The sequence below is a fragment of the Pieris brassicae genome, chromosome 5 (genome assembly GCF_905147105.1).
Source record: "Pieris brassicae chromosome 5, ilPieBrab1.1, whole genome shotgun sequence".
In the NCBI taxonomy this organism is placed as follows: domain Eukaryota; kingdom Metazoa; phylum Arthropoda; class Insecta; order Lepidoptera; family Pieridae; genus Pieris; species Pieris brassicae.
Genome location: NC_059669.1, coordinates 12,611,224 through 12,635,976, shown reverse-complemented (window position 1 = coordinate 12,635,976; position 24,753 = coordinate 12,611,224). Strand labels below are relative to the sequence as shown.

The following is a 24,753-nucleotide window of genomic DNA, read 5'->3' as shown; positions in this document are numbered from 1 at the left end:
ACATGTAATTAATAGTTTTAAATACTTTTATTAAGAAATTTCGAAGAATCTATGACACATACGACACACGCATAAAGACACAACTTTATACCTCCTGTCTGCAATTTAGAGGTGTTTAGTAGCTGTTAAAGCAATAAAAATACATTAAGAAACACGACCACTTAATAAAGCCGTTAAGCTTCATTAATTATTAATGTTTTTTTACTATGTTTATATGGCGGTTGGCTTTGATCTCGCTATATATTTTAATGTATAAAGATTAAGGACAAAAAATTCAGAAATCCCGACTTTTTAAAATTTCTTTAACTAGTACTCATAGCCACTTATTAAAATTTAAAAATATTTGCCATGCAATAAGTTAAAGACTGAAATAGTTGTTAGATAATTGGACTTTAAAATTCGTTGTTATATTGTACTTTATTGAATTATTAATTGACCAATATCTAAGCGTAATTTTTTATTTAAAATTTATTAGTTTTTTTTATTCACTACCGTGGCCTGGCTTTGTACGGCATTTATAACAATAAATATAGGCCTGTTTTATTAAGATGATAAACATTCTTATAGTGCTAGAATCAAAATCGGTCTAGTGTGGAATGTTTTTGAGTTTATTCGTTAAAAAAACCGTTCTTTTTCACATAATATTAGTATAAGATTCACACACTTGTAGTTGGAATATTTATAGTGTGGCGTTGTTTATAGTCTAGGAAAATCTATTTTTTTATTCTAATACACTCTAAATACCATAATAGTGTTATAAAAATATAGATTCTTAAAATATATGTATATATATAAATAATAAACTGCCTGAAAACGCTTTATGCGATTGGTGGCGCCATCTAGTGTGGAGCGGAATGTAACTTAGAACGTACGGCGTTCAACGATGCCCGTGTCTTAGAATTTGTTGTTGGCTATTAAACAATATATTATAATAATGTACTATAAAAACTTTCGTCTTTAATAATAGATGTGATTTTGAACAGATTTGATTCATATGTATATCTAACTATATTACAAGTAAAAAAAACTATATTAATTAAATATATTTTTGTAAAAAATAATATTGCAATAACACGTTTTAAAAATGGCAACAAATTTTATTAATTATTAATATTTAACGTGTGAAGTAATAATTAAAAATTTGTAAAAAGTAACAATTCTAAAAATTACAAAAAAGAATTTGTAAAAGTTCGATTAATCGGAATTCGATTTGACTCAAGACAAACCCACTAACCGAATTTCGGCGCGAAACAAAAACTGACCTACATTTCTGCCCTAGCGAGTTCAGCCACCCTTGCGTCCCTACGAATACTTTGCCCTTCGCGATCTGCACTTTCTATTGGAACAAATAACTTTCTAATACTAATACAACTCCATTACAACAATTTAAAATATAAGCTTTAAATTTCGAACAAAAAATTCAAAATTCGAATATCCAGTTCTTATTTCAAAAATAGAACCAAAAATGTTTCTCTAATATTTATGAAATCAAAATTTGGGTTTCCCAATAATAATACAAGCGTTGCCGATAACCCACAACAATGGAAGTAAACAAATAGTTAAAACGCATCGGCCGTCGATTGCGCTGCAAAAAAAGCGCATCCTATTATCGACTACAACAAAAGGACTTGCAGCGATACCTAAGTACACATCTCGATTCATCGTCTCGACTCGATCCGAACCGATCCTATTGGCGCGCCCCACTGTCGCCGCGCGCGAGCGAGAGGCAACGACAATCGCGGTACGGAGCGACAAGGAGGGAGACGGTCATCTTAGTTGCTGAGTGGCGTCCCACTGGGCGGGGTCTCACCAAGGAGTTAGCCTCAGATGCGCGCAGTTTGGAGGGGCCCGTGCCGAAGGATTGCACTGCAGTCGCTGAACGCGGTATTGCCGCGCGCTCGTGTTGTGTAGGCTAAGGATCTCCTTACGTAACCGAACCGATCGGAAACCAATAATCGATTTGTGAGAGTTTAAAAATCGAATTGTGTACTGTGATTTTTTTACTAACTGAGGATTGTGTTTGAAAGTGATAAACAATTGTGTTTACAGTTTTTTGTGTTACAACAAGTAAGTGATTGTGATTATTTTGTTTACGTCTTTGGTTTGGTCTTAGGGTTCTTTTTATCTGTTACTAAAGGTTGACAGTCAAGACATGCAAAAGACATAAAATAAAAACATTTACACAAAAAGTTAATAAACAAATATGAGTGATTCTCAAAGTTTAGGTGATAAAATTCTAACTTTATTCAAAAACAAAGTTAAATCAACTTAACAAATATCTACTTAATTAAAAATAAAATTCAAAACATCTAGATTTTTTAAAACTTTACCGGTAAACTTATCACCATATTCTAATTAGACAAAAAATTCGACCGATTAGAAATCAAATGTATCAATGATGTATTAATACAGTTAATTAGTAATGTTCAGTCGTGTGCGATAATGATTGATTGTTCGCGATCAGTTGTTTGCGAACACGCTATCGTTAAAGAAAACGATTCAAATTTGGAATCTTTCAATCTAAAATAAAATCATGGAATCAATGGAATGGTTTAAATTTGGAATGTTTTAAATTCTAAATTTGAATTAATATTTGTCATAGTGTAATTTAAATTTGGAATACTTATTGCTTTTTCTATAACACATTTCAATGATTATTAATTTTTGAGAATTAATTAAATTTGAATTTGGAAAACCGATTATCCATTCTAATGTCAATGGGTTTTGGCACTTGCGTTAAATTTTAGGTAAAGGGATTTCTAGAACTTGTAAATTTCTTGGCAATCATTTCTTATCATGTAAGATAATTAAATTAAATTAATTAATTTTGATAACTGCATATTAATTTCCTAATATTATTCCTATTACTTTAACTGTTTATTACGAAGTGTTAATTTTAATATATTATTTTATAATGTTACTATCTTTCATTAAAATTCAGTGTCGTGCGAAGGCGCGACGGATAGATATTTTAATATGAAAATACCAATTACGATAACATTATGTATCATTTGTGAAATAAGAAAAATAACGAATTATTATGATAACAAAAAATACTGAATTTGTTTTTTTTATTAAGTAATTAAAAAAAAGAATATTATGTGAGTTTCTTATTGTGGTAAAAAGTTTTCAATTATAAAAATATTAATATGTGTTTGATCTATATATATCGATACATCGTAAACGGCAATATCTTATGTAAACGTAAAAATTTTAATAAATTACTTATTACAATCTAAATTGCATCAATTCGGTAATCGTTAAAAATAAAAATTTAATTGAATTCGCAATAACAAGAAAATTTCATTCCAATGTCTTTCTACGCTATATCACTCAATATTTAAAAAAATCCGAAAGGTGTTTTACATTTCTTTATTTTTATTTTTTATTGTCAACACAAAAATACATTTATCTTCTATCAACATTATAAATAATCAAATTAGAATCATTTGACATTATACAAGTATTTCTATGGAATACGGAGTTTGAATTTCGAACAGATGGCGTCACTCGAGTTTCTTGACCCCTGTCTATTGTTTGATCCACCATTTTCATAGCTTTTGTCTTAATTCAAAATTTAAGATAATGTAGTGTGTACTAAATTTAAAATTACTCCATCTTTTAAATATAGAACTAATATCGTCTTATCAGAATTGTAGTAAAATAAATCACCGCCGGCACCTTTGGAACCGAGTTCGAATTTGAAACTAATTCTTTCAAAGTTCGAAATATATAAAAAAATTAAAATTCGTATAATAATTTTTTACAGAGTTTTCATATTTTAAATGACTTTTAAGAATTTTTAAATTGTATGTATTTTTAATTTCTTATTTTTCAATTTATTTATTCGCCGTCACATGTAAATAAATATATAACTAATTAAAAAACATTATTAGATTATCAAAGTAATGTGACAACGGAAGTTTGTTAAATCGCTTAACACATGTGTTTTATCGTTTATAATCATAGTTATTTTTAACTTACCGTGAGACAATATGAGTTCCGATTAATAACTATCGTTTAATCTTACGTATTGTGTTATATTCGTTTGCAATAATTTGATGAGTATAGTATCTAGTATATATAATAGTACCAACATAGCGAAACAAGTAATTTAGAGTTTATACAGCGTGTACAAGGTTCGAATATGTCACTAGGACACAAAAATTGTTTGGGAAAATGAAGCTTAGCTATAATTTTGTAATAGAAAATACGAATAAATATATCTTACGGGAATAATATATGTCATACAAAGATATGTGTGTGTACGGTGTTATCTCTGGAAGTACTGATCCACTTTTATAATTGTTTCACCGACAGACTTGAGATCTTATAGTTCACATTTTCTACAAAAAAAATCTTATCGTATTATAACTAATCGATTACGATTAATATTAAAATAATTATCAACAGATTTAAATTATTGTAACTCCAAAAATTACAATAATATTTTTTCACACAATAGAGAAATGTTATATAAGTTACGGATAAATAAATATTAAATAGGTAATAAATCAATAACCCAATCAATTCCTAAATAAACTAATTTAAATTTTTAAAATACATTAAATTATATTAACCAGTATTATGAATTCCATTATAAAAAATGTTTTTAAATTTTTATTTGTGTCCTCATTTTTTTAAATTCAGAATGTTCGTGTGTCCTATTACATATTTTTAATATTCTTAATTTTTTGCTTATTAATGATATATTCCGTTCTTTCTTAAATATTACTTTTGTGTCGTTAGTAAAAATGGTTTAGGAACGCTTAGTACTCATTACATTGGCGTTAAAGAAAAACGTGCTAGTAATACACTTTGTCAACAACATACCTAATTTTTGTTATAAAAGATTGTTGTCTTTGTCTCGTAAATGTCCAGACTTAAATTTATTGCTATTTTCCATTATTTTGTATCGTAAATACAAATAAATTCTATTGAGAAGTTTAGTTTTTTAAGTCAAGTAAAAAGTTGAATGGAGACTTATTTTTAAACTGTTTATATTATCTTAAGATGACACCCAATACTTTGACAAAGTCAACATCAGCGTTGTGAGAACTGTTCGTCTAAATAGTTAATTTTATCATTAACTAAAACAGTATCACCACTCTTTCATCTCTTTCTATTGTTCTGATAAAAATGAGTACATTAGTTCAATTACATTAAAATTTAAATCATAATGAAAAGATAGTTCTTAATTAAAGTCATACAAGGCGTGTAAAACGGGAGTCTTCGAATGAGTAGTGTCTAGGGTTGTGCGTTTGAATCCCTGCAAGTTTTTTTAAAAGGATTATGGATAAATATGTTTCCCAAACGGTACATCAGACAAAGAAGTCATAATAGAGATGAAGAGAAACCCCGTGATGAACAGAGCATTACTATACTGTAACTTTAGCTGTCTAATTGATATATCAGCCCATACAATTGTTTATATTAGCAATATTATGGATACACAACACCGATTGGTATATTTTATAAGAGAGAGCGATTGACTTGTTTGTTTGGATATGTGTAAATTTAAAATTGGTTAATATTTTTTTTGGCAGTTGGCCCTGTGGCTACAGCGTGCGATCACTAAGGTCGTAGGTTCGATCCTCTGAGCACCAACATACTTTTATTTAACATACGAACGGTGAAGGAATACATTGTGAGTAGACCCAAAAGGTCGACATGAGTCAGGCACAGTAGGCTTATCTACTTTTCTATTAGATTGACAAATCATGAAACAGATACAGAAATCTGAGACCCAGACCTAATAAGGTAATGCCACTGATTTACTTAATTTTTTAATAAGATTAAATATATTTAATGGTTTAATAAAAATACTTGTTACGCGTAAGTAATATGTTTAGTTAAACTCGGAGATAGCTGGCAGAGTCTAGTATTATTTATTCCTTGAACTCGAAAGGTTTTTATGGAGAATAATATTGAAAAATTATTAGTTAGGTTTTTATTCCGGAATAACGAACAGTATTGGGTAGCATATCAAAATGTTTCATATGTTAGTGTGTAGTCATTTAAAAGGAGTATTTTTACCGAAGTAAGTGGGACTCAATTGACGTATATCTTATAACCTCTAGGCAGGGTACAGTGCTTTTTCCAGCTCTCTTTACCTTAGTTCTGTACGCCAGATTTGCTTAGGAAAATCACGCTTCCGCTTTCCCTGGGCCAGTTATAACTTGCACCACACAGAACACCACTCACCACTACTAATCAATAGCACACTCTATTGCAGACGCAAAAAGCTCAATTTCCATCACACGTAGCGTGTGAAAATATGTCGAAGTCTCAATTTAAAGCCTTATCGCCGTCAGAAACATGAGGCAGTATTTTTATCGCCATTTTTAATTTTTTCTACGAATTCGATCTAGTTCATTTTGCTTAGTGGAAAGTTTTTGAAAAAAATAAAAGTATCTAATATCAAAGTTGCGATAGGATGAAATGTGAAAGTTTGCCCTGAGAAAACAGAGATGGCGCTGCAACAGTGTTTCAATGATATAATAATTATTAGTTTGGCTAGACTAGCCCAATTGCTCCATTAACAACATTAATGGAACACACCCGAAGGTCGGCTGTTTGAATCACTGCTGTGCATTTACTTTGTAGGCGCGAATTTTACACTGTGAAGGAAAATATTAACAACCGGGCATAGACCTGAAAATCGAAGCCACCGTCCAAGCGTCACGTGTGCCTAATCGCATATAATGTAAAAAAAATAAATAAACGAGTGTAAGGCACATACGCCTGACCATGTATTTGTCTAAAAATGCAAAAAAAAACTTGTGTAAGACACACACGCCGGATCACCTACTTATGTAAAAATAATAAAAATTTACTCGCATAATACACACACGCCTGATCCACCTACTTATGTAAAAATAAGAAAAATTTACTCGCGTAAGACACACACGCCTGATCACTTACTTATATAAAACTAATCAAAATTTACTCGCGTAAGACTCACACGCCTGATCACCTATTTATCTAAAAATAAATAAAATCAATGTAAGGCACACACGCCTGATCAGGTGTCTTAAAATAATAAATATCAGTATTTGTATGGCACATAGGCTTGATCACCTCATCTAAAATAAACATCACATAGTTAATGTATAAGATTTGTGAACCCTTTTATGTTTACCTGTGTTCCATCACAGACAATCTATTAGAAGTTATAACAAAACCGTGGGTTGTAGCGCCACAGTTTTTTCACAATATTAACTAATACGTCATAACAGATGCGGCGAAATCTGCCGATCACTGAAAAAAGAATCTCGAACATGTGCTTTCCGTCTGCGATCGACGTTTTTTTAATTTACATATGAAACATTCCTTATTAAAGGATCTATATAACTAATGACTATATATATTTATAGTATGATTTTTATATTTTATTTCTATTATACATTTATTTTTAGTGTTTCTTATGAATAGAGCAATTCTTAAAAGGCCGGCAACACACTCGTGAGCCGTCTGGCCATGAGTGTCCATGGGCGGTATCACTTAACAGATGAGCTTTTTAATAAATATGTAATTATAATGACAGTGTTGTCATCACAAGAAATTCTAGACGACTGAGACTTCAAGAAAGGAGCGTACCGTTAAAAGGCCCATTTTTGCTTTTGCTTGTTTTTGTCCCTAAGGCCTGTATTATATTAATGTAGTTTTAAGAGCTGTTCCTGCATGAAGGTCGCAAACCTACTCAAGATGACTTTGTAACTTGAGATACGAATTTGAATATGGAATTGAAACATAGTGTAAGCAGACACTTTTTCATTTTAACCTGGCATTCAAACGATTTTGCGTGTATAAAATATTTTTGTGTTTAAAATGAGAAGAAAAGAAGAGATGCGCTTCAGCGATCGAAATTATTTAAACGGCAAGGTCATTGACCTCTAAAAGGTCATTGAACTCTCACTTGACCTATCTGTTCATTATTGCTTTGCATTTACCTGTGTAGTAGAGACTGGGGTATTGGGCAAAGCAATTGAACCAAGTATCGGAAGATTTAATAAATATACCTAAATCAAGATATTTAAATACTTCAAGAAAAGGTCCGATACTTAAGGCCGGCAACCCACTCGTGACGTCTCTGGCATTGAGTGTGTCCATGGGTGGCATGAGTACTTTGTTATGCTATATTTACCTGTGATAGAGAAGACGGACATGGGGCATGGGTCAAACCAAATATATCTATATCTCTTTCCTTAAACCGAGAAAAACCCCAGTTCCAGTTGAGATATAATTCTCTTGCAATCTCGTCTTGAGGTCTCTCAAACATGTCAAACTTCGTATAAAAAAATGGTTTGACACCTCTCTAAACTTGATTCAAGTTTGACACGAGTTCTTGAATACGGGCCTTGAGATTTTGGAGTACGAATCATAACAGATAATCAATGGTGTCGTGACTAAAATGTCTAGACTATAAATAGTGCAGTAAATATCACGCACATCATTACTGCACGTCACCTGTTCGGAAGTCAATGTAGACATTTTAATCTTCAAAGTCGGATAAACTGTTTTATTAATACCAATCCTTACTTCTCTCTTCAGTCGGTAGCTTGTGTCTGGTCATGGTCAGCAGGGAAACATCCTGTGCCATCTCCTTTCAAAGTATGTGGCTTCTAACCATTATCAAAGGTTCTTCAACTAAGACGTACGTACGGCGATCTCCTACCTACCTGCCACTTTGTATGATGTTTCCACCTGCTTCTGTCCAGCATCTCTCTTATAACAGTTTTGAGGACGACGAGTATTTCATTTAATCGGTATATCTGGTTGGTGAACGGCCACGTTCTGCCTTCTATGTTACCCAACAGTTTCTTCAAGTTCTTGTCGCCTCGTTCTCTTCTATACATATGAAAATTCGTTCTAAATAGATGGAAGTTGAAAATCAACAAATCTGTTTCATTTTAAAACATCATCAATAAGTTGAATCGACGTGTTCCCAAAAATACTCGTATATTTCCGTGGGGTGCTATGATGAACTGCATTTGAATGTGGTTAGGGTGACCATGACTTTCGTCTAAATGTTTCACAACATTGCCCCAGAGGGGGCAATTTGATTGTTAGGTCGAACATAAATTAGTTGCTATACAACCTTCGAATTCTGTATCTGTTTCAGTATTGTCATTCTATGGAAAGTAGATCAGCCTTCTGTTACATATGCCGTCAACTTTTTGGGTCTAAGGCAAGTTCTCCTCGCCTTTTTCCTTCACCATTCGAGCGAATGTTAAATGTGCAAAAATAAATTTGATTGGTGCACAGCTGGTGAACGAACCTACGATCTCAGGGATGACAGTCTAACGCTGAAGTCTCTAGCCCGATACTACAAAGTAGTAAATATTTTATTATATTTTTTAATCAATTTTTTTTTATCATGGTTACACTACCGGGAGATAAAAATATTGAAATGTCATACATCGTTTACCGATGTCTTTTTCCGTTCCCCTAACGTTAATGTCACTTATTTCGGATTCGTAATATCGGCTGGAGTTAGGAATAGGCGGGAATTTTTTTCTCATAAAAACTAGATGGTCTAGAGTGTTGCCACATCGCAAAATAGACAAAATGATTTGACATGTTTTAAAACAGCATTTGTCCCAGATTTGCACTTTGTGTAATATTTTGAATATATCACACATATATGCAAATAGTGTTACAAATCCATCTAGTAGCAGGTATAGATTGTAGAATACAGAACATTTTACTTACGCTATAACTAAAAGGTGTGCATTATCGGTATCTGTGACAATTGACATACAAACGTCTCGCCTCAAAATGTTACTCTATTTATCTTCACTGTATATATAGAGAAAGAAGAGAAGAAAAGATAATAGACACTCTATTAGTGCACAGCGTACTAGCAAAGTCTACTATAGAATTAAATGTCATTCTTAAAATTACTTTCCCGCGTTTTCTGTCCGCATAAGTACGTCATCTCCGTTTTAGTTCCCTAATGAGTAATAAATTGATTAATTATGATCCCCACGAGTGTTGTTTGATATAATTACTATTTATTTTTAAAATATTTTCATATCTGTCTCACTTATCTATCTCTGTAATTTATGGCGTCAAGATGGCGCCTCGGTGTAGATACGTTATATTTATTGTAGCGATACAACAATTTTGTTCGTTATTTTTAAGTGTATTACAATTTTAATCGTATTCACTATAAATATGTATTACCAAACGTCAAAATTAACCCAAATTACCATAATCTATGGTCGACATACACTTTGTATTAACGTCTTATCAAACAGTCGATCGCCCTATATCGATGCCATAGACAAGTTGATGTCCAAAAATAATTAAATGGCAACACACCTGCCAGTTAATAAATAAAAATAATACAAGCACGCGATGTCTCGAATCAATTGTCGATAATCGAGTATATTTGAAATTCGAGTGATGGGCTGAGGGATTGCCATGTTCTAACCTGTCAAATTGAAATTGACAATTTGGACGATATTGAGTTTTTATTGCTTTCTTTGATATATTAAAGTCATTGATTGAACCGATACCCGACACGAAATGTGCTTCAAACGGTAATTTTATGTAAATACAATTCTTTTGCAATAAAATATCATATAAAGTAGTAATTTAAATGTCGAACGGAGTCTTAAACTCAACATTCCATTTTCAAAAACAAGGAGCAAGTACCGAAATATGCGCTTAGCCCAACAAAGAGCGCTAACAACATTCCATCAATCAAACTGCAATAAAATAATCGAATTTTGCGAACGTCGAGTGCAGTTCAAAGAGCGAACGAGAAACCACAACGGATTAAAAAGAACAAACTTCGGAAATATGACTAATATCTGGCACAGAGTTGAGTGTCGATAACGCGTCTATGGCAACAAAAGGAAGACGCGGGAAAGAGGAATTCGAAAAAGGAACGCTTTGACGTTCGACTTTCAGATTTGGAATGTTTTCAAATTATCGACATCTACTGTAGTAGCGATTCAAATTTCAATTTGGGTTTGGATCTTACTGTGGATAAAATTAACTTTACGTCGAGTTAATCCCCGGTTATAAGACCTCCCCGGTAAACCTTGTATCCACCTGTCACTGCGTAAATCTTCACAAGCTATAAACCGCTACTAACCTTAAAGCCAGCTATTAAAAGTAAAAGCGTCATCAATTCATCGCTTTCCGATAAAACTTTTACAATAAAATAGGGCAGGTGCTCAGTGCGTAAACACAGCCACAACAAGTTTATCACTACCATAAACTATAAGATTAGTTAAACCCGTCACCCTTATTCCCAGGGGGTAAGGTTGATGATTCCGACACTGTATCGGTTTCGTGACTGTTCCTGCCAATCGATGGATTGCTTTAACGAAGTTTTTTTATTTACTGCCCTAATTTATAGCTTTTGAAAAGTATTTTCTTACTGAAGAATTTTCCAATTGGTTTTCATCGAAGGTTAAAAGGTTTTACCACGCAATGTTATGTAGGTTAAGTATGTGATTTTTATAAGGTCGACCTCTCACTGCTACATAAACAGATCCCAATCCCAGCTGTACTTGCTGGTACCCCATCCTGGCTTCAATGTCCTGCTTGAAGCATTTCCTTCAGACTATTCTAGCCACAAGTATCTATACATTCAAATCAACTGATATCAATTATCAAGATAGCAAGAGCAGTGTTGGTTTTGGCTTCAGCGTGCGGCTCTCTTGACGTTGTTGGTTCGAGCCCCGGCTGTGCGCCAATGGACTTTCTATGTGCGCATTTAAAATTCGCTCGAACGGTGAAGGAAAACATCTTGAGGAAACCGGCTTAAGACAAAAAGTCGACAAGCATATTAGACAAATGATCATGGAATAGATAAGGAAATCTGACACCCAGAAATGTTTTTTTTTTATCAACTGTCAACACTATTGTCATATCATAAAAATATATGTCAACCTAAACTTGGATTCCCAATGGGTTTCAAACTTAATCTCGATATTCTCTCTGATTGTCGAGAATTTTGTGATTCATGATATATCAAAAATTTAGCACACACCTTGTTTTATTAAACAAATATATCATACAGGTCTAACTGTATCACTACTATACAAATATATCAATTCCATTGAATATCTATTGTATAATCAAATTGCGTGTAACGACTTAATTTTTCGATATTAATCGTTTCTTTCAATTCATAAATCCTTGAAAATAATGTCGTTATATTTGAATTGTTAATTTTTATCAAGATATTAATGTTGTAAGGAAATTCTAATCCAAGAAATTTTATAAAATATTTTCAACCGATTCACAATTGTACCTCGTACGAACGCGAATTAACTTCGTAATTCGTTACTTTCGGGTTTTAGCTATGAAGTTGTAGTTCCACCTTACCAAAGAGGATCTGAGAAGAAGCGAGAAGATAATTTACAATTTAGTTTTATGTTTAGTTACAGTCTTGTTTGTTACATTTTGTTGATCAATATTTTGGATTTGTATATTGTCTAAGTGAGCAGTGTTGGCCAGCTTCATCGTGTTACTCTCATCCCTGAGGTCATAGGTTCGATCCCCGGCTGTGCACCAATGGACTTTCTTTATTTCTTTCTCGTATAAGCGCAGTTAACATTCGCACGAACGGTAAAGGAAAACATCGTGAGGAAACCGGCTTGCCTTAGACCCAAGAAGTCAAATGTGTGTATCATATATTTGTCTAATAGACAAATGATCATGAATACAGAAATCTGAAGTCCAAGTTTTACTTTGTTTTAAATATTGCTTAAGTCACTTAAGTAGTTCTTAATGTGAACCCAAACAAAAATGTTCTACTTGGCACAAGGTACTCAGGAAGTATTCCTGGCTGATTTATTTTTGTGTTAAAATGTCCGTCGAAAGACCGCGAATGCGTTAATAAGCCTTCTGTGGGCTTATCTACATCAGGCCTCCCCTACTAATGAATATTAACTAATAAACTGTAAAGCGAATTCTAGTGGGAATTATTTCTTTTTGTATGAGTCATTTTGGTGTCACGTATGATATACGATACTGATTGATATATTGATAAAATATATTTTATGGAAGTTGCGTAATGGTTTTCATAATTTTGTTGAAGGTGTATAATATTTAACAAATTAGGTATTTGGAAAAAGCTAGAGGAAGGATTTACCCTTGAATGAGTTCCGATCAATTTCAAATTCTTAAAAGGCCGGCAACGCACTCGCAAGCCCTCTGGCATTGAGTATCCATGGGTTGCCCGTTTGCCCCTTGTTCCATAAAATATGGTACTGAAGAAAGCTAGGATATTAGGATAACCAGAAAAATTTAATATGACAAATCTAAGCTTTTGTAAAAATTGCAAACTAAACGGAATTTTATTATTATTAATATTTTCTTTTTCAATGTCTCTTTATTAATGATTTTTTTGTAGTGTAGTGTTTGTACTGAATACAATTAATATATCAGTTTTAAAGTCTAAATAATATTTATTGTTAAAAGAATTGTACCAAACTGTTCTCAGTGATACAGTCCCATTTGTGAAACTGTCTTGTGTAATTATAGCAGACCCTTTAGCATGATTTAAAGACTGAACTAACACCAAAACAGAAGCATAGAGTTTCGTCTTTGAAGGCGAGCTTCATTTGTTCGTGATTTGTCAAACGATTTTTGACATTCTCGTCCTCCTAGACTGAGTTACGGATTACAAAATACAAAACTTTTACGTTCATGCAAAATAGAGCGCCCTATCAATCTTGATGCTTGGAACACGCGCGTCGGTCAGTATTTTGTGAGTCACTGAAGGATTGACCAAGAACAAAAAAAACGGACAATCGAATACAATCGATCCAAGTCGGTGGGTTCGTGCAGGCGTGTAATCCTGTTTGCATATCGGCGCACGAAACTGCCGCACTTATCATGTTTATTGATTGACACGCCACTAATTCAACGTTGTGGCTACCGCGCCTGATTGTGCTCGAGTCTTGGGATGTCGCGAATACCTGATACGTCATCGGGTCTAGCTTAAACAATGCGAATATTGGGAATTCCTCCGTCATTTGCACTAGCTCAGAACTCACCAAATTTATCTAGATAAATGGCGTCATAAATATAGGAAATAATAAAAGCCTTAATTCACTAATCAAATACATAATTTTACCAGAAGCGATAACATATAACACACTAGTGATCAGCAATCAGTTGGTCAGATCTTCCGATGTAGGCCTCCCCTTGTTTATCCCATTCGTGTCTTTCACGCTGATCTTCTCCATCCTTCAAGATCGTCTTATTTCTTTCTTTGACGGCCCTTTTTCCTTATCCAATGGGATACCTTCTATGACGTCTTTCGACCATCTTTTTCTGCCCAGTTTTTTTTAATTTTTGTTAGAATATCGCATATTTTTATCCTTATTTTGCGGTCTATCTATCAAGCATCTGCATGTTCAACATATTTCTTTTCATGTCCCGTTGACAAGCTGTTGGTTTCTGATGGTTTTTGGTAGAAGTTAATACCGATACTCGTTTGATAATTCAAAGTCATTTTTGACAGCAAAGATTCAAATGTGATATTAAAAACTGGGCACTACAAATAATAATAGATAAGTGGCGCTACAACCTTTTTAGGATTGGGTGTCAGAATTCTGTAGCTGGTTCATGATTATTTGTCAATCTAATAGGCAAGTAGGTGATCAGCCTTCTGTGCCTGACACACGACAACTTTTGTCTAAGCTAAGTCGATTTCCTCACGACGTTTACCTTCACCGTTTCAGCGAATGTTAAATGCGCACATAGAAAGAAAGTCCATTGATGGTACAGTGATTGAATCCACGACCTCAAGATTGGGAGTCGCACGTTAAAGCCACTAGGCCAACACTGCTCAAGGCATTACAAATTCTTGAAACAATATATGAACAGTTAATAAGACTGTATTATAAAATGTTATAAATATGTTATATTCCTTAATGTATGACAATGAATTTCGTCGTCTTCCGTATTGACCTACTTCTCGGCAATCCTTCGTTCCAATTTCCTCTGGCCTTTGTAATCGCATTTGTACTGCATTGTATTTGTATAATTTGTGCTACATTAGACGCTCAGCCCGTAACTTGGATCAAAGATCAAAATCAACTTGTCTCTGTATTCGTGGGGTGACGATTGGCTCACACCTAAACTTTAAATATTGATTTGAATAAATTTTTAAATTTCCTAAAGACGAAAGCATTAAAAGAAACACAGCACTGTAACAAAAGAAAATCGAAATCCAAGAAGAGTCGAGTCATCGCGCGGATTTCCTTTAAGCTGTCAATTTTCCTTACCGTATCGGGCTGAGCATCAAACATAAAAATTAGTTTCGACACGAACCGCTAGCCGATTGTCTGCCAACAATGGAATCGATTACATGACTACTTTTTTTCAGTTTCAGCCTGTCAAGAACACGCGATTGACACTGACACTTAAACAAAAAGAAGTCTATGGTCTGAAAATGCGCGCCAAGTTTGAATTTGGAAGACATTTGCGTGGGTGACGGGTCAGATCGCGCCGGGAATCAGCGGTGCGCGGACGTCCGGATGCACCCCACCGGCGCGGCCAGCCTGCCCGCCGCACCAGAGGCGGAGGTGCAAGCTATGCACTCGATGGACTGGCTCTTTAAGAAGGAAAGAATATATCTTCTAGCACAGTTCTGGCAACAGGTAACGTCTTATGACAGTCAAATCAAACGACAATCTGAAAAAACACTTCAGAAATTCCTTCTCAATTTGAATGACTGCTTACCTAATAGTTGTAAGTTGTTATTAGTGATAATTGTCTGGGTTAGATGGCAAGCTGGTTTGGTTGATAATAGCATTATCTCCGCGACACAAAAACAGTCAGAAAATCGATTAATGCCAACATTATAACCGCAATTAACCTGTAATACCCAACCTTAGGGTCGGGGGTACCGTACCCGACCGAAACAATTATTATCTATTGTTCTAATAATCGTTATGCAAATATCTGATCGACCTGTGTTGAGATACAAGTTGATATTAATTTACTGTACGTATACGGATGTGTTGTACACCTTTCATACAACTTAGCTAATAACCTGTCAAACACTTCATGAACTTGAGAGTATTAAAAAGAAATTAGACATAACTATTGCATTGCTAATAAGGTCTATCAAATGTCAAAGGAAAGTGTACCCAGGGCTACTCTATAGATTACAAATAAAAAACCATAGACTCACTCACACATTTAATCTTCTGTAGATTTAAATAAGTAAATAAAATTATTACACTTTGTTCTGTGATTATTTTTATATTTAACCGTAAGATTGTTAACGACTTTTGGCACTCCGAGGGGTTATGATATATCCGAATCTTAATGTGGGCGTTGTTAGGGTTAAACTATAGGGAAGCGGTCACTCACCTTTTAATTACGTTACGAAAGTGTGTTTGCATGTTTTTGACAATAATCCAATCAATTAAAATATTATTACTTCTTTTAAAATTTCACTTTAAATGTATGTATATACTTGTGTGACCTTATATTGACCTTTTGCTTTATAAATTTTGATACTTTTGGTACACTAGATTTTAAAATATTTGGTTATTTATTTGTCGCTTATCAAAATGCACCTAAGCAAACCGTTTTCCTCAATATTAGTAATACTGGGCTAATACTATTATAGAACAATAAATGACTGCAATTTTTATTTCAATTGAATTTCTGAGGGATAAGCTGTTAGATCGATATCAATCTTAATAAAGATAAAAGCGGATGTTACGACATCTTGAATTAACGGAAATAGCTAATCGTTGTTTTCAAGGTCCTGTTAATAGAAAATGTATTATGATATTATACAGTTAAATCCGCATTAAGTATCAAAATACGTTTAACTTTTAATTAAAAATACTACTTGACTATTATTGTGGTTCCGGACCTACTAAAATTTTTTGATAATTTTTTTTGGTGTATAATTAGTAAATTACTGGAAAGGTTAATATATATATATATATGGCTTCAATAAAAATAGAGAAACCTACTATGTTTTTCTGACTACTTTGTGTAGTAGTTTGTAAGTTTATACCAGTAGTATCTTAGACAATAATATACGATTATATTAAATGAAAAGAGCGTACCAATTCTTAAAAGGCCCGCAACGCACTCGCGAGTCCATGGGCGGCGGTATCACTTGACATCAGGTGAGCCTCCTGCCCTTTGTTCTATAAAAAAAATGTAAAAGTATATTTCTTCATTAATGTAAGGGGAAATTATGACCTACATCATGAAGTTTTGGAGTTATTCAGATGCCTAGAACGGACCAAAAAAAACTCTTTAATAAGTGGATATAATTTGATTGACACATAACAAGTACTGTACCCCGTGACTCCAAAAGCAGTGTGGGCCAACTGGCTTGAGCGTGCCTCTCATCCCTGAGGTCATAAGTTCGATTCAACGGTGAAGGAAGACATCGTAAGAAAACCGGCGTTAAATCCAAAAATCGACAGCGTGCGTCTGGCACAGAAATCGACCTACATCATATATTAGAAAAATAGAAACAGTTACAGTAATCTGAGGTCCTGGACCCGAAACGTTGCTGCACTGGTATTTTTGACGCGTTCGTTGTTCAATTAAATACAGTAAAAGAGTTTCGCATTCTTTAAAATCGCATAAAATAGAAATGCTCGTTTAAAATGACAGCTCGCATCGGAATCTCGAAATATGTCAATGTCTACGACGGTAATAAAATAAATAACGCGTACTTTCCAACATCGCATTGATAGAGGCATCCCTGGCTTGGCGCCAATGGGCTTTTGCTTGTCTAAAAGGCATTCTTTTCTGAGGATTTCTACAAATAATGTTTTTGGAAGCAAGACAATCTGTGTTAGCTAGTTCCTTACTATGTTCGTTCATTTGTTTCAGTCTGTTGACGTCCGCTGTACACTTTGCCAACGCCTTCCCTTTTCCTTCACCAGGTCATCTGTCCACCTAATGGGAGGCCGTCCAACGCTTCGCCGACTGGTCCTTAGATTCCAGGACAGTTTTTGCCCCTCCATATGTTTTCTATCGATTTTATATAATATGCAATTAAAAGCATTATTTTCGTTGTGATGTAATTTGCAAAAATACTGTCTGCATTCAAAGTACGGATTATACTGAATTCTAATTAAAAGACTGAATCAAATACTGACGAACTTTTGTTTTCCAATTATTGTGTATGTGAACACGATTTTGTTAAAAATGTTTGAGTACATAATTTCATTAATTTCGTTTATCAATAACCATTACTGTTCATGAGTATCAAAATATCAATAATATACAAAATACACTCGGGATAAGTTACGGGCGAAATCTATTTTAATTAAAAAAAATAATTACACATCCCTCCTTCAGTTTTTTAAAAGGTTAAAACTTTTAATTTTTTAACTTCGTATTAAAACGACTAAATATATTTCAGTTTCATCTACTCCATATATTCAATTTGAAGCTTTCTTTGCCACCAACTAGATGGCGCCAGTACTAGTAACTACGATAGGTGCATGCATTACACCTTATTATATATTTAAGTAGCTTTTTCACCAGCGTAATTTACAAAGAGAAAAGGATGTTAAAGCCTACAGCGAAATCCCTTATAAAAAGTTATAACGCAACAAACCAACAGATAAAAAATTGAGACGTTAATGTTTATAATATAGGTACCTATTATTTAAACGATCATATCACTTTGATGCGTGTTCTATAATCTGTGTGTTCGTATTTCAGTACGATGATAGCGTACTGAAATTGAGCCTATATAGGCTCAATGTATGTTATATATTTTTTCATTGAATCATAATTATACACCATGTTATGTTGAGACTGGAGCCTAGGTTGACAAACCATGAAACAGATACAGAAATCTGATGCCTAAAATGTTGAAATTCCACTGATTTATATTTAAATATTAAATATTAGTATTTTATGTACTAACGATGCAAAATGTTTCATCCTTCAATAGAAAATATAACAATGGCGGCCAGATATTAAAAACTCTATGCAAAATATTCATTCAAGGAATTGCGATGCATTCACCGATTCATATGAATGTACTCTGATACTATTGTTTCAATTATTGATTAAGGCTATTTACGTACAAATTTGCATACGTCGTGTATTAATTGCGATTTCCGGTAACGCCTCGTTATAAAGTATACAATTTTGAAACTTAAAGTTAAAGTGGGAATGGGCTCAAAGTCAAAAATTATTTATGTATTATGTAGGTAACACAATGCACACTTATGACCGTCAATAAAAAAGAAATATTCATGAAATGCTTCTAATTCTACATTTACTGCCAGTTCAGTGCCTAGTCACAGTGCCCGCGTTTTGTGATGACAGATGGGTCAAAAATGCTTACTTGGAATGTGGGAAAGGAGAGAGGTCCCTCATCAGAATCCTGGGAAGATGGAATGAAAGGGATAGCTATCCCTAGCGGTGAAGAATTGGAAAATGAACCTCATTTTCTATATCATGCTCCTGCTTCTTACAAGCGTGTAATACACAAAAAAACTTGGCGATTAAAGAGAGTGGCGGAAAGTTTATTGCCAGTTCTTATTTTCCATTCTACACCCTTGATTTGAGAACAGACAGTAAATGTAAAATTAGAAGCATATTTCTTTTTTTGACGTTCATAAGTGTACATTGTGTTACCTATATGAATAAATTACATTTTGACTTTTGACTTTGTAACTGTTTCATGATTTGTCAATCTAATGGGCTACGTTATTAGACTTCTGTGACACACTTCACGTCGTTGAATTTTTGCGCCTAAAGCCTCATGATATTTTCCTTCGATCTAGCGAATGTTAAACGATCATAGAACGTAAAGGATGAGTCAATAGTGAAGCCACTAGGTCAACAATTTTTTGTTATAAGTGCAGTATAAAGAATGTCCTCGGGACTTTGCAGTCCATGAGACATATATCATTATAGGGAATAGGTATTTTCGCTGGGATTCAAACACGACAAACAATTATTCTCATAGTTATCGCTAACAAAGATTAATTTTATTTTAAAGTTAATAAAACTTGAAGCATAAAAGATCCTTTGATAACAATTAAGAGTCGTAAAGTGGTTAAAGACGGACTTTATCGAGAGCCGCAGGTTCGATTATTATCATTATAGGTTATAGAACGGTAGCTATATTATTTTTATTATTCAGTAGCTTTATTAGGTATTGGCGCCAAACCACAGACTATGATTGATTAAATCACATATGTAGATTAAAATTCGAATGTTTTCAAATGTAATCTGTGCTGTCATAGAATTTTTTTATAGAAAATATGTTTAGTGGACACCCATGACGCCCATGGACACTCTTAATGCCAAAGAGCTCGCGAGTGCATTGCCGGCCTTTTAAGAATTGGTACGCTCTTTCCTTGACAGACCGAAGTTTGAAGTCGAATTGGTTCAGAAATACTTCAGTAGACAGCTGACTGTGTGACTGACTATTTTTAGTTCATCGGCTCGTTATTTTGTACTAAAATATGCTAATTAGTGACGTGCGTAATTAATCGAGTCGATAATATCGATGATATCAAATGATTGCCGCAGGTGGAATGTCGAATTGTAAAGTTCCCATAGCCTTGGGTGCAAGAATGTGTCCCGTTTTGGCAAAAAATACACTTTCCCATGCCAACGACCCGCGCTTCACCATAGACTAAATACAATACTTTTCATTCCATTCGATTAAATTGTTTAATTATAAAACGAAAATTTTGTAGTGTTTTATCAACTTCTAAAACATAATTATTTTTAGTTTTACTTATTCAATTGTTAAATGAGTATACTCCCCTCTCCATGCGCAGAGGCGATGAGAACTTGGAGAAACTGATCGAGGTTGGTAACACAGAAGGCAAATCCCGTGACTGTTCACCAATGGACAGATAAGAGAGGCACTGAACAGAATCCAGCTCCAGCTCCAAATGTTGCCTGACCACGACGCTCAGACATGAGCTGCCAATTGAAGAGATACTTCTCCTTCAAAACTCAGCAAAGCACTCACTAAAAATAGGTGTTATGTCTACCCTGTTTGGCTTGTTTGAAGGCAAATATTTAAAACACTTCTATAACTATCTAATAATTGATATAATGCCAGTGAAATGCATTTACAGATCAACGATTTTAACCTTCGGCATATCTTCACAGATTATTAAACGCATCAGAAATGTAGCGGAATGAATCCACAGATTACAAATCGGCACAGATTATTACCGTAAAAAAATTTGGAATTCGAGCTCGCGATTTGAAAAAAGAACCTCACCTGTATTTAAAAATCGATTGCAGCCAAAAAATTGTCACTGACAAATGATGCGGTTGAAATTACGAATTCAAATCTTCGAATTTCGAACAAAAACCGCCATTAACCGACGGTTTCGGTTGATTTTCGGGGCTTCGTGTTTTTTGTCTATCAGGCTAATCGATGCATTGGCCTTACTAATTCGATTTGTTCTCCGCCCATCGGCTCTATAAGTGGGCGGACCATATCGATTCTTCTACGAATCACTAATATAAAAATAATTGTTTCAGAGCAAGAGCATCTGCTGACATAGTAATTAAATTATCACTCATAGTTAATTGTTTTTAAGACATTATCTGTCCGAGCTTTAAAGCTCCTAAGCTATCTTCACTTTAAAGGCTTCATATAATTGTGGACTACAAATTAGGACAAACAAAAATATAAAAAAAACGTCTACAACTTAGAGAGCATAGAGAAATGATAATTATACAATATAGTTAGATTACATTTGAGTTCTGAAAAGGTCGGTAACGCACTCGTGAACTCTCTGCCATTGAGATGATGGGTGGCAGCATTACTTAACATCAGATGAGCCTTGAGCCTGCTTTGTTCTATAAAAAATCTCTAAGTAAATTTTTGTTTAATGTTCTATGATTTTTTTTATTTGTCGACTTAAGACTAACAAGTAATTTAAATCTAACCTAATTTACTTAACACTAACAATCTCTATTAAGAAGATACTTCTTATGTTGTGTGTAACACTAACGTGCTCTGACAATTCAAATGGTCCTCTCTTCGATAATTTAATAAAAATAAAAAGTTAAGATTCGATTGCTGCTGATGACGGACCACTCTGGCCTGAATCATCAGGCTGATCGTTTTTTAATGATATTTTTCACAATCGGTGCAATCATTGAAGTTAGAAAGCCTCAAGATCAAGCTAACATCGACCTTATCTTAAAACAATTAGATCCATTTTCCAATGGTCTAACAATTTGATTGAGAATAGTGGAGCAGTATTTAGAATTATTTCGTAATTTTTATTTTATTTTATTGTGGGTCACATTGCCCGCGTTTGTGATAACAGATGGGGTGAAATTACCCTTGACATGGGCCAGTGGGAAAAAGAGGGAACGTCCACAAGAAACCTGGGAACATGAAATAAGAGAGATTGCGGCGAATAGTAGTGGAGATGATAGGCAAATGGAAGAATTTTGAGGAGGCTTTCCGTAAGAGATCATGTATTATGGACCAGTAAACGGAAAAAATAGGACGTCCACAAGAAACCTGCGAATTAGAATTAAAAGAGATTGAAAAGATAGGAAATAGCGAAGATGAGAGACAAATGGAAAGATTTGAAAGCCTTTCTTCGAAGGTCGTGTTATGTTAAATCGTAATCTACAGACTATTTTTTTTACTTAAAAACACAGCTTATTTTTGTACAATTGCGAACATATCAATAAAATCGTCAATATATATTTTTCTGCACGTATGTATTTCTAATGCGGTTCATGACATTTTAAGCATGTGCAGGAATGCATGTTCTAAATCATATATGTAAGAAAATACATAACATATAACACTATCAAGCCTAAGCGATCTAAGTGTAATTAAGTGTAGCATAGACAAATCGCAAATGATTAGAAACGCGATCTCACTTCAGGATTCGAATTAACTCCGATATATTTACGACGTATTTTATTTTAGTCGTACCCAATTAACCTTTCAGTTGGCGACATCACTTAACGTCCGACATAATGTCGCCGTAAATCTTCAACACGATCGGAATTCGCTCGCGAATATCGATACGTAATTAATCGACTGCTGGACATCACTACGAAATTGAATATCGTTTTTGGAAACAAATGTTCTTTGATACATCATGAAGATGTATAATATGTTTTTTTTAATGGTCCCCCATAATATGGACAACACTTATCACTTAGCACAAAAATTTCATCAAAATCGGTCAAGCCGTTTCATAGGATATTAAAACACGAGACTTGAGATTTGAAAACGCACTATGTGAAATATTTTAATTAATTTCTTCCCGACATTGTAATTTCTATAAATGACATTGACATTTCTGCATCTGTCACTTCACACACAAACAATTTTTTTCGTTGTCATGAAGTGTGTATATTTATTAAAATTAACACGATTTTAACACGCTAAGTAAAGGTTAAATTTCTTTATAAAATCCAAAATTCGATATTGCGTGATATGCCGCGAGCGTTATTACTTTCGTTCAATGGAATTTTATAATTTCGGCGCCAAAACGTTACGAAATTTTTAATAAAAATAGGCCTAGTTTGTACGCTTTGTATATTATATTTTGGTTTAGTATATAAGTATTGTATTTTTTTATAAATTAGACGATTATAAATGATCCTAATCCTTGGGATTGCTTTGCTCCAGTTCAAACAATTTGTATGACTCAAAACTTGGCGATTAAATAGAGTGGCGGAGAGTTTATTGTCAGTTCCTCTCTTCCGTTCTACGCCCTTGATTTGAGAACTGGCAGTAAATGTAAAATTAGAAGCATTTCATGTACATTTCTTTTTTTGACGTTCATAAGTGTACATTGTGTTACCTCTATGAATAAATGATTTTTGACTTTGCATTAAACCCCAATAAATCATTCACTCAATTAGGCATATTAAAAGTCAAAAATATTAAACAAAAATGACTAGTTCCAAAATGCAAGGCAAGGATCTCCATTCTTACTCTTTTAAAACAGTTTTTACAATACTTTGTATACATTGATTTCATAATTATATGTGAAGAACATTTACCTAGAAAAAAATAGTATTACAGATATCAGTAAAGTACGGTCAGAACATATTTTTATGAAGTACCTTCAAAAATTGTTCTTATAGTGCCATCTCTTTTCGAAGGTTGGCAAACTCGTTGGCGACCTCGAATTTTTTGGTGTTAGGTAAAACATGTTTATACTCAAGTTCACTTTTCTCAACCGTTATAGAACTTCTGTATTCTTCTGCATTCTGTCCAGCACGGTTGAATCGTTTGCGGCCTGTCCAAGATATTTTAAGCAGACGATAAACCCAGGTCTCGAACGTTTCCAGTTTTTTGGACATAGTCTCTGTTAGTACTGCAATTTTTATTAGTTACTTAATAAATTCCGAAGAACAAAAAAATTGATTACAAGCGGAAAACAAGCTTCAAGACGGGAGTAATAAAAAACGTATTAAACGAGTAGTTTACGTTTTTGCAGACGTTACCGAGAGGCATAAGAGACGTCCATTGTTCGCGAACGATACGCATCGTATTTGAAATTGCTCGCACGCTTACCCGCCACAAGTAGCCTGAGAAGCAACTTCATAAAACCACGAACAAATACAATGCGACATGCTTTTTCGCAACTGTCAAGAAAGCTCGACAATACCCGGCTAACGTGTTACATCACTATTCTATTCGAAATTCAAATTTTGGAAGACAAAATAGCCGATTATTAATGAGTACAATGCCGATAAAAACAACGGATTTCACAATTCCATTTTTCAATTTGACGCGGCCGAGCAGCCGTC

General features: G+C 33.9%; 1 protein-coding gene across 6 annotated transcripts in view; it reads left to right on the top strand.

Annotated features, from left to right (window-relative positions):
* The first annotated feature begins 1,849 nt into the window (after positions 1–1,849).
* LOC123710376 (homeobox protein cut) overlaps positions 1,850–24,753 on the top strand; it is a 124,162-nt gene continuing 101,258 nt past the window's right edge. For all 6 annotated transcript variants that reach the window (XM_045662221.1, XM_045662223.1, XM_045662222.1 and 3 more), the window contains exons 1-2: positions 1,850–2,067; positions 15,362–15,635. In XM_045662221.1, the coding sequence (XP_045518177.1) occupies positions 15,513–15,635 (123 nt within the window). In that variant the 5' untranslated portion in view covers positions 1,850–2,067; positions 15,362–15,512. The remainder of the gene's footprint in view (positions 2,068–15,361; positions 15,636–24,753) is intronic.